This window comes from Ochotona curzoniae, unplaced genomic scaffold, assembly GCF_017591425.1.
Source record: "Ochotona curzoniae isolate NIBS_2020 unplaced genomic scaffold, NIBS_Ocur_1.0 contig_2210, whole genome shotgun sequence".
NCBI classification, from domain to species: Eukaryota; Metazoa; Chordata; class Mammalia; order Lagomorpha; family Ochotonidae; genus Ochotona; species Ochotona curzoniae.
Window position 1 is genome coordinate 37,574,942 of NW_024465369.1, and position 18,070 is coordinate 37,593,011.

The 18,070-nt window shown below is 42.6% G+C and overlaps 1 protein-coding gene across 2 annotated transcripts; it reads left to right on the forward strand.

Annotated features, from left to right (window-relative positions):
- Positions 1-8,070: 8,070 nt before the first annotated feature.
- On the forward strand, positions 8,071-17,488 carry HNRNPA3 (heterogeneous nuclear ribonucleoprotein A3). Of its 2 annotated transcripts, none has more exons than XM_040971779.1 (11): positions 8,071-8,210; positions 10,224-10,346; positions 10,435-10,581; positions 10,662-10,872; positions 11,183-11,275; positions 11,370-11,465; positions 11,556-11,636; positions 12,020-12,157; positions 13,161-13,283; positions 13,383-13,450; positions 13,549-17,488. In XM_040971779.1, exons 1-10 carry the CDS (start codon positions 8,139-8,141, stop codon positions 13,433-13,435), a joined length of 1,137 nt encoding a protein of 378 aa, XP_040827713.1. In that variant the 5' UTR covers positions 8,071-8,138; the 3' UTR covers positions 13,436-13,450; positions 13,549-17,488. The 2 variants fall into 2 exon arrangements, with proteins under 2 accessions (XP_040827713.1, XP_040827714.1); XM_040971780.1 differs by having other exon boundaries at positions 16,148-17,488.
- Positions 17,489-18,070: the final 582 nt, after the last annotated feature.

Genomic DNA, 18,070 nt, shown 5'->3' on the forward strand with positions numbered 1-18,070 from the left:
CTAAGTTAATAATAATAGGAGAGCTGGGTAAGCCAAAAGAAAGGGAAATGAAAAGAAATTAAAGTCAGCAAGTAAAACAAAGTGTTCTAAAATCTAAGTGGGGCTCTAAGAAAATAGGATGAAAAGGGATTGGTGGGTTACTGAAAAGTCTGAAGTATCTTCTGAATTCAGGCCTTTGCAGATTTTTACTTAAATTTCCCACATCAAACATCTCTTGAGTGCTACTACACACATTCATAACAATATGAAAACACTTGCACTTACTTCTACAAGCAAGATTTACTGTCAGAGTAATTTAATCTCTACCTCCTATAGCATTCATAGACATAACTGTTCAGAGTGTAGCTAGGGCGAGACCTGTAGAGCAGCACAAGAAGTAATTATGATAGTGAGATATACTTGTAAAAAAAATTTCTGGGGCCCGGAGTGGTAGCCTTGCCACTAAATCCTCACCTTGTATGCACGGGGATCCCATATGGGTACCAGTTATGATCCCAACAGCACTGCTTCCCAGCCAGCTCCATGCTTGTGGCCTGGGAAAGCAGTCTAGGATGGCACAAAGCCTTGGGACCCTGCACCCACGTGGGAGATCCAGAAAAGGCTCCTGGCTTCAGACTGGCTCCACTCTGGCCATTGCGACCACTCAGGCAGTGAATCATTGGACGACAGCTCTTTCTCTCTGCCTCTTCTCTTTTCTGTATATCTGCCTTTCCAACAAAAACAAAATAAATTGAGCCCAGCATGGTAGTCTAGTAGCCGAAGTCCTCGCCTTGAATACACCAGGATCCCATATGGGCACCAGTTCTAATCCCAGCGGTCCCGCTTCCCATCCAGCTCCCTGCTTGCAGCCTGGGAAAGCAATCAAGGATGGCCCAAAGCCTTGGGACCCTGCACCTGTGTGGCAGACCCAGAAGAGCTTCTGGCTCCCAGCTTCGGATTGGCTTAGTTTCAGCCATTGCGCTCACGTAGGGAGTGAATGATCGGACAGAACATCTTTCTCTCCTTCTCTCCTCCTCTCTGTATATCTGACTTTGCAATAAAAATAAATAAATCTTTTAAAACTAAATTAATAAAATTTAATTAAATAAATCTTACAAAAAAAAAAACCTCTCCACAGTCAAATTCCTCCACTGATTTGCCTCAGTGACACAAATTCCCCCAAATGCCCGCACCGTAAACATTTGCTCCATGAGAATATACAAAAAACTCACCAATGTAAAAGGAGTCAAAGTAAGGGGGATGGAGGGTAGTGGGAATGTTGGTGACCAAAAAACCTTGGTTGAGGACTGGTCCGTGAGAACTGCTATCACCTGACCTATGAACCAAGAAGTGGGTGGTTCTATAAGAAAACCAGAGCATGCTCACTAGAAGGGAACCATACTAGGCAGGAAAAATTGCTATAACTCGTCCCAAAGGGTGTGACTAGGGAAAAACAGACAAGTCATTTGTAAAAGACCTGATAGATTGCAGTCTTTAAGACTTCTAAGTTGGCACCTTTCTGAAACATTATAATTACAGTTACACAATCATGACTGCTTGTGGTATCAAGTTATCTCCTCATTCCCCTCGTTTTGAATAGGCAGTGTCGCAAGAGAGAGGGAGGACCAGAGAACGATCCTTTACCCACTGGTTCACTCCTTACATGGCCACAGTAATTGGTAAGGGCTTGGCTCCAGGCTGAAACAAGAACCTGGACCTCCCTTGGGATCTCCCACATGAGTGGCAGAGGCCCAAAGTGCTTTTAGCAGGGAGCAGCTGGAGAATGTTCCTATGGGATGCCTGCTTCCGACAGGGGTTTAATCCACTGACACACAAAATGGCCCTTACATCTCCTCACTCTAAATCACCAGCTGAGGTGTGGGCTGGGAGGAGCGGGTGCTACATTCCATCATCTCACTTCATCCCCTGGCTAGGTCTCCCTGTGGTGTCTTGGAGGCATGTACCAATTCCTTGAAGGCTGTCAAGCTACACACTGCCTCACACCTTCTTTCTTTTTTTCTTCTTCTGCTTCTTACTCTTTTTATTTATTTTTATCAGAAAGTCAGATTTACTGAAAGAAGGAATGGCTGCAATAGCCAGAGCTAAGTTGATCCAAAGCCAGGAGCCAAGAGCTTCCTCCAGGTCTCCCATGCAGGTGCAGGGTCCCAAGGCTTTGGACCATCCTAGACTGCTTTCCCAGACCACAAGCAAGGAGCCAGAAGAGAAGTGGTACAGCTGAGACATGAACTGGCGCTGGTATGGGATCCTGGCACATGCAAGGCAAGGACTTCACTGACTCAGTTACCATGTCAGGCCCATCATGTGCTCTTTCTTTTTTTTTTTTTTTTATTTTTTTTTTTAAAGATTTATTTTTATTATTTTTTTCATTGGAAAGGCGGATATACAGAGAGGAGAGACAGAGAGGAAGATCTTCCGTCCGATGATTCACTCCCCAAGTGAGCGCAACGGGTCGATACTATGCCGATCCGAAGCCAGGAGCCTCTTCCGGGTCTCCCACGCAGGTGCAGGGTCCCAAAGCTTTGGGCCGTCCTCGACTGCTTGCCCAGGCCACAGGCAGGGAGCTGGAAGGGAAGCGGGGCTGCCGGGATTAGAACCGTCGCCCATATGGGATCCCGGGCGTGCAAGGCGAGGACTTAACCACTTGCGCCACCGCGCCGGGCCCCATCATGTGCTCTTTCTTAAGAAACTTGACTGCCTGGCCCGGCACTGTGACCTAGGGGCTAAATTCTCACCTTGAACACTCCAGGATCCCATATGTGCTCTGGCTCTAATCCCAGAGGCCTCGCTTCCCATCCAGCTCCCTGCTTGTGGCCTGGGAAAGCAGTCAAGGATGGCTCAAAGCCTTGGGACCCTGTACCCGCATGGGAGACCTGGAGGAAGTTCCTGGCTCCTGGTTTCAGATCAACGCAGCACCGGCCATTGCAGTACCTTGGGGAGTGAATCATCAGATGGAAGATCTTCTTCTCTGTCTCTCCTCCTCTCTATATATCTGACTTTCCAGCAGGAATGAAATAAATCTTAGAAAGAGAGAAAGAGAGAAAAGGAGAAGGAGAGAAGGAGAGAAAGAGAGAGAGAGAGAAAGGAAGGAAGGAGGAAAGTAAGTTAGTTGACTGCCCTGAGAGAACTTGGGGGCATTTCAGAAAGTCTTTCTGGAGGTCCTATACCTGTTATAAAAATTTCTGGTGGCAGGGGAGAGGGAAAAGATAACAGGAACTGGAAGGAAGAAGAGACAACAATATGAAGGTGTGTCGATCTCCTTATTAAATACAAGAGAAGGAAACCTCTAAGGGGGAGGATAAGCAAGGATGGTAATCCCTGGACTAAGGAGGATTAACGCTGGGAACAGGGAGATTAACTTGACAGCTAATCATCTGTGACCCTGGAGAGATTTTATTGTACCCGAGGGCAGAAACTAGAAAGCTTAAAAAGCACGTAAGAGTGGCTGATGAAGAAATGGAGAGAATCACAAAATGGCAAGAGATAAACCACTCCTAAGCAGTCAAGAGTCTTCTAACCCGGGGCATCAGAGCCAGCTTCATGGGTATATGACCTGTACAGTCTTACAGATTCCTTAGCTCAAAAGGATCCTAGCATGACGTAATTACCTTAAAGTTGTTTTTTTTCCTTCAAAAATTATTTATTGGGCCTGGTGTGTTAGCCTAGTGGCTAAATCCATGCCTTGCATTTGTTGGAATACCACATGAGTGCCGATTTGTATCCCAGCTGCTCCACTTTCCATCCAACTCCAAGGCCTTGGGACCCTGCACCGGTGTGGGAGGCCTAGAGGAGGTTCCTGGCTCCTGGCTTCAGCTCAGCTCTGGCTGTTGCAGCCACTTGGGGAGTGAACCAGTGGACAGAAGATCTTTTTCTTTCCTCTCTGTACCTCTATCTGCCTTTCCAATAAAAAAAAAAAATTAAACCAAATCTTTTAAAAATCTATTTATTTATTTATTTATTTGGAAGACAGAGACGGGAATAAAAAAAGAGAGAGACAGCGATTTCTCACTCCACAAATGAGCACAACAGCTTGGGGCTGGCTTAGACTGAAGCAGGAGCTAGAAACTCCACCCTGATCTCCTACATGGTTGCACAGGCCCGAGCACTTGGTCAATCCCCTGTGTCTTCCCAGGTGCTTGAACAGGGAGCTGGATTGGAAGTGGAGCAGCCAGGACTCAAATGGGCAACTTTGTGATCCAGGTGTCCATGACATAGAACATGGCCTGCAAGGATGTCTGTCACCGAGTGAGAGAGGAGCTTGGATACACTGCAATTTCTGGGGAACTCGACTCCAGTTCTGGAATATCTGCCTTGTCACGTAGTGGCTGTTTCTATCCCTTGGCACCCAGGGCTCTTTCAATGATGTCCAGGCTAGCTGTTGACAGCGTACGCATGCTCTGAAAGCTAGACTTTCAGTGTGGAGATCTTGATATAAAAACACACTATTGGGTTTAAAAATCCATTTGCACTGTCACATAAAATCACATTTGTCAATAAAAGGAAGAGTTGTTAGAGATTTTTTAAATATAATTACAATTGTAAATTTTGAATGGCTGCATAAAATGGTTTTAAATATTTTATCACCTACTTATGTGATCAGAGTGCCTCAGTGAGAATGACTATTCAGAGTATGAAGAGTTCATCATTAAAAAGTCTGGGCTAGAAAGGGTATAAAGCCATTTTAACCATAAAATCGAATAAATATTCACAGCAACAAGGTCTAACTGATCACTAAAAAGCAGGGAACATTTTTATTTGAAAGTTTTATGCAAAGTCAATATTTAATATCTTCTCAAATGCTCTGGCTTTTAAAATCAAAACCACATACTTTAAAGAAAATGTTATTTTTTACACTGTCACTTCGATGCCTCCGGATATGTTGCACTTTTACGTCAGTATGCTACACACTGTCATTTTCTCTACATCACAATCACAAAGTGAGAAGAACTTGAGACATCCTGATATAGATTGTAAAGTCTATTTGCCAGACACATGACCCTAGGTCCCCATTCCCTTCTCTTCAGCTTGTACATTCTCATTTCAAAGAGATGCAAATGCTACAGCAGTTAAATCTCCTACATCTTGTATCAGCTCCTGGTTCTGTATTTGGCCCTCGGATTCTGGTCCGGCTTCCTGCTAATGCAATCCCAGGGAGAAAGCAAGTGATGGATCAAGTGATACATCCCTGCTTCTGCTTTAGCCTGGTCTGGCTCTGACTGTTGGGGGCATCTAACGAGATCTCTTTTTCTGCCTGCAAAATGCAAATAAATAACAAATAAGTAAATAAATAAATACACAAAAGACAGCAAGTGAAAGAGAAGGCTTTCTGAGCTGACAGCAGCCTAACTTCAAAGGCAAGTCCTACCAAGCAACTTCAGAGCTGGAGGTTAAACTTGAACAAAAGTACATATAACAGATCATGTTTAAAGACCACATTTAGTTAGAATGGACAACAAATCTGAATCCAAAGGTTGAAATTCCCATTTTAGTGAAAGAGAAAAAATCTGAGTTAAGTGGGCTGCCATACTATCTTGTTCAAAGCATGCAATATTACAGCCCCATGCTGTTTCTCAGATTAACATAAAAATGTATTACAACACAAATAGCAAAGAATAACAGAAGTGATTCTTTAGAAATAAGCTGGTTGATATGGGAGACCTAGAAGAAGCTCCTGGCTCCTGGCTCCTGGCTCCAGATCAGCTCAGCTCTGGCCATTGTAGCCACTTGGGCTACATCAGCAGATGGAAGATATTTCTCTCTGTCTCTCCTTCTCTCTGTATTTCTGACTTTCCAATAAAAACAAATAAACCTTTTTTAAAAAAAAAAAACCTGATTTGAAAATAACTATACAAATATGTGGAGAAGGGAACAAGTGATCTCTATTTAGCACTTTTGGAGGTCTCATGGTGTCCCATGGTGTCCCATGGTGTAGAAACCATCTTCCCAAACCTGAACTTGGTTTGTTTCTTTTCCCACATTCCCAGAACTTAAGTTATCAGGACTATCTCACCGAAGGCTGACTCACAAATTCTTGGTATACACAAACTTTTGATTGACACTAAGGCTATACATTTTTCTATTAATAAAAAACATCCCCCCCCCCCCCACCGCGCGCGCAGTGGCTTAGTGGCTAAATTCTCACCTTGAACACACTGGGATCCCATATTAGCACCGATTCTAATCCTGGCAGCTCTGCTTCCCATCCAGCTCCCTGCTTGTGGCCTGGGAAAGCAGTCAAGGATGGGCCCAAAGCCTTGGGACCTTGCACCCGTGTGGAAGACCTGGAGGAAGTTCCTGGCTCCTGGTTTCAGATTTGCGCAGCACCGGCCGTTGAGGTCACTCTGTATATCTGACTTTGCAATAAAAAAAAAAAATCATTAAAAAAATTTTTTTTTATTAGAAAGGCAGATATGCAGAGAGAAGGAGATACAGATAAAGATCTTCCATCAGCTGGGTCATTCAAGTGGCCGCAATGGCTAAAGCTGAGCTGATCTGAAGCCAGGAGCCAGAAAGTTTCCTGCGAATCTCCCACATGGATGGGTGCAGGGTCACAAGGCTTTGGGTCATCTTCTACTGCTTTTCCAGACCACAAGCAGGGAGCTGGATGGGAAGTAGAACATCCAGGGCAGGAACTGATGCCCATATATTATCCTCAGGGATACAAGGTGAGGATTTAGCCACTAAGCTATCGTACCAGGCCCTTTTAAACATATTAAGTTGGTGTCTACTATGAAGAGTAACTTGTAGCTGACACATAGAATAAACACATTTGCTTGTGATAATGGTATCAGAGTAATAGGACTGGCTAGTGTGGAACGCTATTTCACCCAAGTTACAGTGAGGCCCACCAACTGGTTTCTATCCACTTTGTTCCTGTTTTCCGAATACGCCAGTCTTCTTGGGGTATTAGTAAAGGGCGTCCGTAAACTGTTACTCTTTGGCCCTCTTCTAACTGTGAAGCCAATAACTTTCGGCATGTTTACCCAAACCCTTCTTCAATTTAGCGTATAAATGATTAGGTTGCTAATTTCTCAAGTGAGGGCCACAGCAATTCTAAAGCAGTTGCCCACAGGACTTCTAAATTTAAAATGCAAGGCATCCGCTAACTGGAAGAAAGACTCGTATCAGTTAACTTTGCCTACATCTAGATACATACATCATTAATTGACAGCTTCTATGGTGTTGGAAGATCATCTAATCCGACATTCATTTCCACGTTCAGTAAACGATTTAAAATTACTTGACCGAGCTGAGAAAAGGTTAGACTTCTTTCTCTTTAATTCATCCCATTCATTATAATTTGCCACTGGAAACAGGTGATCTGATTAAAAGAATTCCTAGTGAATATACAGCCTAGCTGGCAACTGCGTTTTATTAAGTCATAAATTACTCAATCCCTTAAAACTCTGTCCCCTGCAGCTTCGGTTCTGGCCACAACAGCTGACAGAGCATGTGAAAATACACGGAGCTGAGCGGGCCTCAGCGGCCCTGCCTCTGAGCGCAGGGGCAAACCTTCGGTATTTCAGCTGCGACGTGAGGCCTTTCCTACAAGACTGCGTCGCAGCGATTTTCAGCACAGCTCTATAAAACGGGTGTCGCAGCACAAACTGAGGTCCCTGCCATTCGGAAGCCGGAGAGATGATCCTAGGGGCCTTTCTCGCATCTATAAATTACTAGACAGAAAGTGTGGTTTTATTTCACGCTCGGCTATGGAATTAACTAGGAAATGGAGGCCGTGAGGCATGCGGTGGGGGATGGGGTGGAAAAGCGGCCCGAGAAGAAAGGGAAAGGCCTTTCTCTCCAGCCGAGCGCGGTCACGAGGCGTTCTCCCGACGTGGGCGCTGGCCATTGGCCCAGCCCGCGCTGACGTCACGACAGCGGCCCAGGCGCGAACGGCGGCAAGGGCGTCGCTGCATTGGAGGTTGGCGAGTCGCGCGCGCTCCCGCGCCTCCGTTTCCTGTCGGCCAATCCGCTTACCCGATACCGCTTGGCGCCACGCGTGACCACGCCCCCTTCCTCCGCTCGCCCCACCCCCGCCAAACCGGCGGCGCGCGGAAAGCGCATCACGTGACGACTGGCCCCGCCTCTTCCTCTCGGTCCCATATTGAACTCGAGTTGGAAGAGGCGAGTCCGGTCTCAAAATGGAGGTAAAACAGCCGCCCGGTCGCCCCCAGCCCGACTCCGGCCGTCGCCGCCGCCGCCGGGGGGAGGAGGTATTAGGGGGAGAGCGGGGGGTTGACGGGTAGTGGCCGGCGCGGGGGAACCTGGCTCGGTGGGAGCGGGGAGGCCGGGGAGACGAAGGCGGCCGTCCCGCGCTCTGCGCTCCAGACGGACGGTGGGCGGGGGAGGGGAAGGCAGCGGGCGCCGGAGGCCGCTTCGGGGGGCTCTCCCTCTCCTCGCTTTCGCTTTTTGGGCCGAGCAGGGGCCGGGGTCGGGGGACCCGCTAGGAGAGGCGGCGTGGCTGGGGTGGCTTCGGGGCGGGGAGCGGGCCCCGCCGGCCTCGCGGCGCCCGGGGAAGCGAGGCCGAGGGCGGCATGGCGGGCCCCGGGCGGCAGCGGTTGGGAGGAGGCGGTGGGGGAGGGGCGGGCGCGAGCAGGCACATCCGGGCCAGCGGGCGGGCGGGCGGGCGGCGGCTGCCGGCCACGACATGGAGACGCCGCCGCGCTGCGAAATGGCGCAGCGGCCCGCAATGGCGGCCGGCCCGGGCGCGCGCGCGCGCGCGAGGAGCCGAAGGAAGCGGGCGGCGGCGGTGGCGGCCCGGCCGAAGATGGCGCCAACGGCCTCGCCATCTTCGCTCGGGGCGCCAGGCTGCGCCCCCAAGGCCCGGGAGACGCGTTTATTCGCAGCACCCATCTGAAGGAGGTTTTTTACTTTTTAAGTGCGCCGACTAAAAGAAAACAAACCCTTCACGATTTTTTTTTTTGTGATCGTATTCAGAATAATGGACTCGTCGAAGTGGGCGAGTTACTTTTTATAATCTTTGCAAATGTGAGAACAGAAACCAAGAAAAAGTCTTTGGGTTTCCCTTTTTTTTTTTTTTGGAGTTGGCTCTAGTGTTCTGGCGTCTTGTGAGGACTATAACCACAGTTGAAAATTTTGGTGCTTTTAATTTTACGTGGATTTAATTTCTTTGATCTGGTGCAGTTTGTCAGACTTCAAGATGAGGCTAATGAATTAATGCCTTAGGTTATTGTTAGACTTTTTTCTATCTTTTAAGCTGTTAACATCTCCATTCTTTGAGGCCACAGGAAGACATTAGACATTAAAAGTACACCTTCTCTGAGAGGGAATATTAATTGGGAGTTTATCTTATTAACGAAATCTGAAAGCATAGCATAGTTTCAAGACCTCTTTTAAATTTCAATTTTTGTTGTAACTGCTCCATTCTTTCAACAAGGCAGTAAATATACTTGTTAAATTGCTAGTCTTCTGTGATTTTAAAACGGGAACTCGCGTGCCTCAAACGACTGAATTTCATTCCCCTCCATCTCGAGTCCTTTACTGCAGCTGTAGCTTATGTGGCAAGAGATGGCTCCCTGGAATTGCCACCAGCCACGTGGGAGACTTCCGGTTTTAGCCCAGAGCAGCTGAAGCTGTGGGCCCTGCTGGGGGGGGGGCTGGAAGGGACGATGAACTTGGAGATGGGTGTCCTTCGGTGCTTATTGACACTTTTTGCCCCCCAAAATGAACGTATTTGACATTACTTGCCATGTAAATATAAGTAGGTAATTTTTGCAGAATGTACAAATAGCGTAGTACAGGTATTTTGGAGTCATGCGGGCTTATTTAGGGACATTTTGTCAAATTGGTGGGAATCGGTGTTTCTGTACTTTGTCTTGACATAAATTTGGGATTCAGCTTTGTGATTGAAAGTTAAATGCTTGTTGGAGTGTAGGCTGAGAAGATCGTTGATGAAGATTGATGCAGCACTGCTTTGGGAATATTTTTAAAAAATGATTTGAGTGCAACCAAGATAAAGGATGTCCCAGGCTCAGATTTGTAGCTTAAAGATGTTTGATTCCTGAATTTTCATCTTTTCAAAGTGAGAGGAAATGCTGGCTATGGTTTTTCTGGTGACATGTTAGTCCCCATGTTAATCCCTCAGACAGTTGGAGTCAGTCAAAACTTACTGGAGAAATTGTGTTACAGGGTTTGAGTCTTAGTTTAAGGTTTATCTTGGTTGGTTGCATGAAGTAATTACGGGTTTTTTTTTTCCTCCCCTTTAGGGTCATGATCCAAAGGAACCAGAGCAGTTGAGGAAACTGTTTATTGGTGGTCTGAGCTTTGAAACTACAGATGATAGCTTGAGAGAACATTTTGAGAAATGGGGCACACTGACAGATTGTGTGGTAAGTTACTGGGGTGATAAAGACTCAAGGAGGGGATAGAGTGCGCATGGAGATGAATTTCAATGCTTTACATTTTTTTATTTTATAGGTAATGAGAGATCCCCAAACAAAACGTTCCAGGGGGTTTGGTTTTGTGACTTACTCTTGTGTTGAAGAGGTGGATGCAGCAATGTGTGCTCGACCACACAAGGTTGATGGGCGTGTTGTGGAACCAAAGAGAGCTGTTTCTAGAGAGGTATTTTCACACTGGGTTGTATGTGAAATTGTGAGTGTGCAGTTTTGTTTTGTTTTTGACTTAATGTACTTTGTTTGTAGGATTCGGTAAAGCCTGGTGCCCATCTAACAGTGAAGAAAATTTTTGTTGGTGGTATTAAAGAAGATACAGAGGAATATAATTTGAGAGACTACTTTGAAAAATATGGCAAGATTGAAACCATAGAAGTTATGGAAGATAGGCAGAGTGGCAAAAAAAGAGGATTTGCTTTTGTAACTTTTGATGATCATGATACAGTTGATAAAATTGTTGGTAAGTAGCAATTTATCAGGACTTGTATGAAGCAGAACTAAGTTTATTTTGACGAATTACTTGCAGTTTTGTGTTCAGTAGCATACAAAGAGTAACACTCAGTTTCATAAAGTCTACTTCTGTGTAACCAACATCTGGAGCAAGGAAAGAACATATACAACCTAAGGCTCTCCGTTTTTCCCCAACTCCAGAGTTTACTGCCTTCATCATAATGTTTCAGTGTGTTGTGTAATGACAAAGGATATGGTTATATTTGTTTTCCCACACATGAAGTAACACTTTTTTGTTTGTTTGGTTAAAAAAAATTCAGTTCAGAAATACCACACTATTAATGGTCATAGTTGTGAAGTGAAAAAAGCCCTTTCTAAACAAGAGATGCAGTCTGCTGCTGGATCACCGAGAGGTGAGTAGAACCACGAACACATTCACAATAGGTTGGAGGGAGTGGTGTTTTGTGAGGCTTCAAATTCTTCAAATTCTTCTTTGCCTTTATTAAGGCCGTGGAGGTGGATCTGGCAACTTTATGGGTCGTGGAGGAAACTTTGGAGGTGGTGGAGGTAATTTTGGCCGTGGTGGAAACTTTGGTGGAAGAGGTAGGATGTTTTTATCATTTTTGAGTACATATGTGCCTAAGATGTAATGCTAAGTTGGATGTATAATTTCAGTTTCTACTTTTTCCTCAGGAGGTTATGGTGGTGGTGGTGGTGGCAGCAGAGGAAGTTACGGAGGAGGTGATGGTGGATATAATGGTTTTGGAGGTGATGGTAAGTTTAATTGCTATTTTGACCATGTTTACTATATTGAAAGATATTTTTAGCTTTGCATTCTTAGTCAGTGCTTGAATGTCCTGATAATAGACTGAACTGTTGTCAGAGCATAGGCTTTCTTCAGACAAAATCAGCAGTCCTTTGTAGCCAACAAAATTGTGCTAGCAGTTGTACTCAAAGTCTTGCTGTTTTAGGTTTGTTGGTTTTTTTTTTTTTTTTTTTTTTTGGTAAAAAACTGATCTAACTTTATTATTGCTACTAACAGTCTGTCACCAGGCTTTACAGTATTAGATAACTCTGCATATTTGCCAGTGACATAAATATTTAAGTACCTTGCTCCTGTATATGTTAAGTGTTTCTGTATGGCCTTATTTTTTCAGGTGGCAACTATGGTGGTGGTCCTGGTTACAGTAGCAGGGGAGGCTATGGTGGTGGTGGACCAGGATATGGAAACCAAGGTGGTGGATATGGTGGAGGAGGAGGATATGATGGTTACAATGAAGGAGGAAATTTTGGAGGTAATAGCTTTAACTTTTTTAAGGATATTTACTTTAGTTGACAGAGTTGGGAAAGGCGTATTTTCTATCTGCTGGCTTACTCCTGAAAAGGCCAGAGCTGGGCCGGTCTGAAGCTGGGAACTAGGAACTTAAGGGGGTGCAGGCACCCAAGTACTTTGGGCCAGGGCCATCATTGGCTATGCTTTCACTGTTAGTGTGTAGCTGGATTGGAAGTGGAGCAGCCGGACTAGAAATAGCACCCATACGGAATGCTGGTACTACAGGCATCAGCTTGCTATGCCAGAACCACTTTTACTTGTTTAAATCTTTAGTGTCAGTTTATTTATAATTGTAAACATTTGAAAAGGTATCCTGTAATACTGAACAGTGCCTGATTGAATGAAATCTTAACTTTTTGGCTATAAAGTAAATTGGTGAAATGTCAGTTTCTGTGGTTAGTGAGCATTTACTAATATTCAGTACATTTTATACTTCAGTGATTTTTTTTGGAGATTGATTTAGAACCATTTTTAAACTGGACAAATTGGAACTGTAAATTGAATACTATTAATAGGGTGCCGCCTTGGATAGCTTAAAAGTACTTTAGGTGTTAGTACTTGGATGTTACTGATGATGCAGATGATACGTTGTTAGCAATAATTATACCTTAGTGATGGTGATGTGAGTCTCAATTTAAGATGTTTGGCTCTGTGCTGCTTTAAAGTTGGCACTCATCAGACTCCCTATGTTGGCTAACAGTTATGAATATAGGTGGACAGAAAGAGCATATACTTGCTATACTGCATGTGATAAGAATACCATGTTCTTGTAATAATCCTGACATCTAACATTTATGTATAAGGTTTGTAAATCATGCTCTTTTGTTCTACCTATGTTTGCAATCTGATAGGGTCCTTGAATTTGGAATGGAATGAGTTGAGTAGCTGTATTAAATTATTTACATGTGGTATAAGTGCACCAACAATTATTGTGTGTATAAATCACAAAACCTTTGTGATTTCAGGCAACTATGGTGGTGGTGGAAACTACAATGATTTTGGAAATTACAGTGGACAACAGCAATCAAATTATGGGCCCATGAAAGGGGGCAGTTTTGGTGGGAGAAGCTCGGGCAGTCCTTATGGTGGTAAGTAAGAGGTTTTTTTGCTTCACTAAAATTGTTTAGATCCTTTTTAATTTAAAAAAATCATATAATATATATTCAATTGCGCATTCCTGTTTCCAGGTGGTTATGGATCTGGTGGTGGAAGTGGTGGATATGGTAGCAGAAGGTTCTAAATACAGCAGAAAAGGGTAGGTATCTTTTAATTTTTTTCCTTTTATATGTTGATGTTGAAATGCGATGATGTTCACTGAGTGTAATAATTTTTTTATCCTGTATTATTCAACAGGCTACAGTTCTTAGCAGGAGAGAGAGCGAGGAGTTGTCAGGAAAGCTGCAGGTTACTTTGAGACAGTCGTCCCAAATGCATTAGAGGAACTGTAAAAATCTGCCACAGGAGGAACGATGATCCATAGTCAGAAAAGTTACTGCAGCTTAAACAGGAAACCCTTCTTGTTCAGGACTGTCATAGCCACAGTTTGCAAAAAGTGCAGCTATTGATTAATGCAATGTAGTGTCAATTAGATGTACATTCCTGAGGTCTTTTATCTGTTGTAGCTTTGTCTTTTCTTTTTCTTTTCATTACATCAGGTATATTGCCCTGTAAATTGTGGTAGTGGTACCAGGAATAAAAAATTAAGGAATTTTTAACTTTTCAATATTTGTGTAGTTCAGTTTTTCTACATTTTAGTACAGAAACTTTAACACAATGCAGTTTTGAAGGTGTTTCCTTGTGAGTTAACAAGTAAAGAAGATCATTGTTAATTACTATTTTGTATGAATTTTGCTAATGTTAACTGTAAAGAAACACCTACTGACTTGCGGGTTAAGGGGAATCTATTCTCCCCATTCCAAACCATGATATGAATGGGCACTGACATGTGGAGAGAATAGATATTTGTATGTTTGCAATGTGTGTTTTAGATAAATAGGATTGGGTATTTAAATTAGCATATTTGTGAATTTAATAGCGTTAAGATTACTTCAAATGAAAAATCTCAGAATTCCTCTTTGGTTTTGTGCATTTTCTTTCAAAATGTAATCATATGATTTTAGTGTGTTAGATTTTGCCGAGTCCTAGTTGTGTTAAGAACATTTCCATTCTACATTTTACCTTGGTCACATTTGAACTGCTGCCATAGTTGGGGGTATAAAGAATGTCTACTGCCCTCTATTTAAATTTTGGGATGGGATAGTAGGTGTTTTTCCACTCTTATCTTAAAAAACCATTCTGAAACACATCAAAATATATAGGACCACTAAGCCTGCTATATCTGAGCATATTCGTTGGGTACTTTTTTTTATTTTTCAAGCATAAGAGGCCCAATTAAATCTGATTATTTTCCTTGGTTTACCTTTTTTATTGGTTACAAACTCAGTGGGAATAAAATTGATGTGTTATTGAACCTTTAACTGGCTGGCATGCTTTCCTGTCTATACCCAGCGAAGTACAGTTTAGAAATATTTGTCCAAAATAACCTAATGCAGCAGAAATGTAGCATAGTTGCTTAGTACAACCTTCTCTCAGAGCACTGAATTGAAATTTAAATCTTGAGTTCCCAAATACACTGTTACATCTTGTGTTCATTTCAACCTAAATGTTGGTGTCAGATTGTATGGAAGACTCGGTTGAGAAGAATTTTAGATACTGAGATACATAATATATGAACCAGTGTCTACTGTTCCGCGCCAGCTAGTGTTTACGGTTTCGTTCAAACCCTCACTATGTGCCCTGCTGTCACTCCTTTGGCAGTTGAACGTTGAATCCAAGATTTTTGTTTTAGCAGTACTAAGCAAAAAAAAAAAAAAAGCAATAAAAAGGGGATTGGGGTGTGCTAGTGTTTGAATATGCTCTCTCGTTGCTCTAATTCTGTGCCTCTGTGCATTACTATTTGGATGCATGCAATACCAGCATGGAAATCGGTCTTCACAGATACTGCAGTTTTCCAGAAACACACACAAACCAATAAATGTAATACAACATTCCATGTGTTAATGGACATATGTGAATGAGCAGTGGGGAAAAACAAGGCTAATGTTAGAAAATGGTTAAATTCTTGGTAATTTCAAGTGTGGTTATATAAATGGACACTGTCAATGTTCATCAGCCTGGGTACCTGGTCAAAATAATGCTTGGGAAACACCTTATTAAAAATCGAGCTAAATTGTCTCAGGTTCTTTATTCATATAATAAAGGTTGAAAATGGGGGAGATTGACATTTTCTGTTTTTATGTTTGTGAAACTGTTTGACACAACCTTGACAGTATCCTTTAATGGCATAATGAGGTTAATTGTACCATTAACAATTTTTCTGTGTTCTGGAACTAGTTTTTAAGAGTGAAAATATTTTGAGTAAGTTGATGTTTGCAACCTATAAGCAGGTGAAGTTTGTGTATGTGACCTGTTTATAAGTTGTATTAGTTTAGCTGTTGCGAACAGTGGAGAAGTTAAGCCATGAGGAGAGCGGTTTAACCAGCTTTAAAGGACCTAAGATGTGCTATTTAAGCGCAGTGTGGATCAAAGGCAACTCACACTAAGACAGGACTTCAGCAGCCTTTTGAGTATGGACAAGTCAGCATAAATAAAGAATGACAAGGCAGCAGCAAGAGCTTCAACTACAGAGAAGTGAAGGCATATGATGCTAGTGAGCAACTTTGCAAAAGCTAGTTAAATCTTACTGCAACTGAAATGTCGAAGAAAGTAGCAGGAAGGAGCTCTTCGCCCTTTGGAACATCAATGAGAGATAGTTGCTACAGTCACTAGGTCTAGCACTTAGACCTGCAAGGAAGGGCAATAAGCATTAGGTAAGGCTTGAATTTGAATTTTTTCACTAATTAAAGAATACTTTTTTGTAAAGCAAGGTAAGAGTAATCTTTTTGATTTACAGGTTGAATGAGAACCCTACTTGCCTAAATGAGGAATGTCTTTCCTACCATCTTAAATACGAAGGTTTCTGGCTGGGTAAGGTTGGTAGCTCACAGTAAAACCTAACAACACCCATTTATTTCATACAAATTTACGTTAGGAATTTTTAAACTGCCCTCTGTTTAGTAGGTCCATTGGCAAATTTCGTTACACTATCTTGGCACATGTCTAGTAAAATATTCCTTAGACAATTTAAAAAGTTCCCCTGCAATAGCCAAGAAATAACTAAACGTGGCCCTTCATGCATACAATTCATTGTTAATAGTATCTGTAGCATGAAGTCCATTTTTAGAAAAAGTAAACCCAACTTTTAAGTTAAAGTAGTGTATGTGATGAGCATGGCTTACAGAGTAACATAACAATGCTAATATTCATGTCAGGAATAATCTCCAAATGAATCTTCCAAACCATCAGATGGTGCAAATATAAAAATAAGCTTCAGTTAAGTGGTTTGTTCACATCAGTTCACTTTCATACAAATTCAGGTCCTTGTTCTGGTTAGCTGGAAGCAGGTGGGGGGGGTCTCCCTACAACCGATTCTCCTTTCAAGAGATCTTTTCCCAAAGAGTACTTAGTTTAGTTGCTGATCCTAAGTCTTAATACTTTTTTTAAAATGTTACTTTTTAAAAAAGTGTTGTTGGGGGGGATACACTTAAGAGAAAAGCTGTTTATACATGGAAGTACCATTATCTGCAAGTTACACTTGACATAGTTTATTCGCCAAAATGGATGGTTCTGTGATTGAATCAGGCTCAATCTGCACATGGCAGTGGGAGTGTTAAATAAGGTAAATGTTTCCATGGTGAAGCTCAAAGGATGGTTTAAGTGAACTAACAGCATAGGGGACTTTGCAAAGGTATTGCTCTTTCTAATCCATTGCATTTGTTTATGAAATAAAATTACTTTATTAAAACATGTTCCATTGTCGTTTCTAACAAGTACCCTGTCCCAAGGCAGAGTATCAACTAATTGGAAGTTGATCTTACCAGGTGGCTTTAAAAACATTTCTTTAAAGCTGGCAATACATGTATCCTAGAGTATGTGTATGGTAAAATAAAATATGTTGAAAATTACATGAATGGTTTGGTTTTTAAGAGTTAAAGTATGTCACAATTTGAATCATCGAGTGTCTTGAAGTTCATACATAGTGGAAAAGCATGTGAATATGTCAGGATTACACAAGGAATTAGCATCTAAATGAAATTTTGCAATGTATGGATTAAACATTTCGAAGGTGGTCTGTAATGGATTCAAATATTTCATTTGTAGGATACTGTAATGTTTTGAACTTTTTCATTAAAGTATTTTTAGAAATGCGCGTGTGTGGTTTTGTTGCTTAAGTGTTCATATATGGGTGTGAATCGATTTAGCGCAATCTAAAAGGAGTAGAGGCATGTGAGACTCAATTTATGTTGCTCATGAGGGCTTGGTCTTGGCATGAGCTGTGTCAGTGTTGGCAAATCTGAACTTTGCTGGAAAGTGTAAGGCTGTTTAGGCAAGTGGGCTTAGAAGATATTTAAGTATTGCTGAAGTATAGGAAGGGTTTCATTGACAGTTGATCTGGTGAAAGGTGAGTGGGAGAAGTGTTTTCATAAAAACAGGTTAATCATTTTTAGGGGTGATGTGAACTTGCAAATTTGGTTGGGTTTGAAGCCACAGCAGTGTATTGCATACTGTTTGGTGAATAAGCCAAAGGGAACTTTGGGGGGAGTTAACTTTTCAGCTTTGGTATATGTGTTGCTGAAGCAAGTGCAAGGAGTTAACATCTATTTTTACAAAACTCCAGTCACATTAACCATGGATTTGTAAGGAATTGTCTTGACAGTTTGATGGATTTTTGAGTTCAGAAAATGAGTGGACTTTATTTCCTCCACTGTGAATGTGT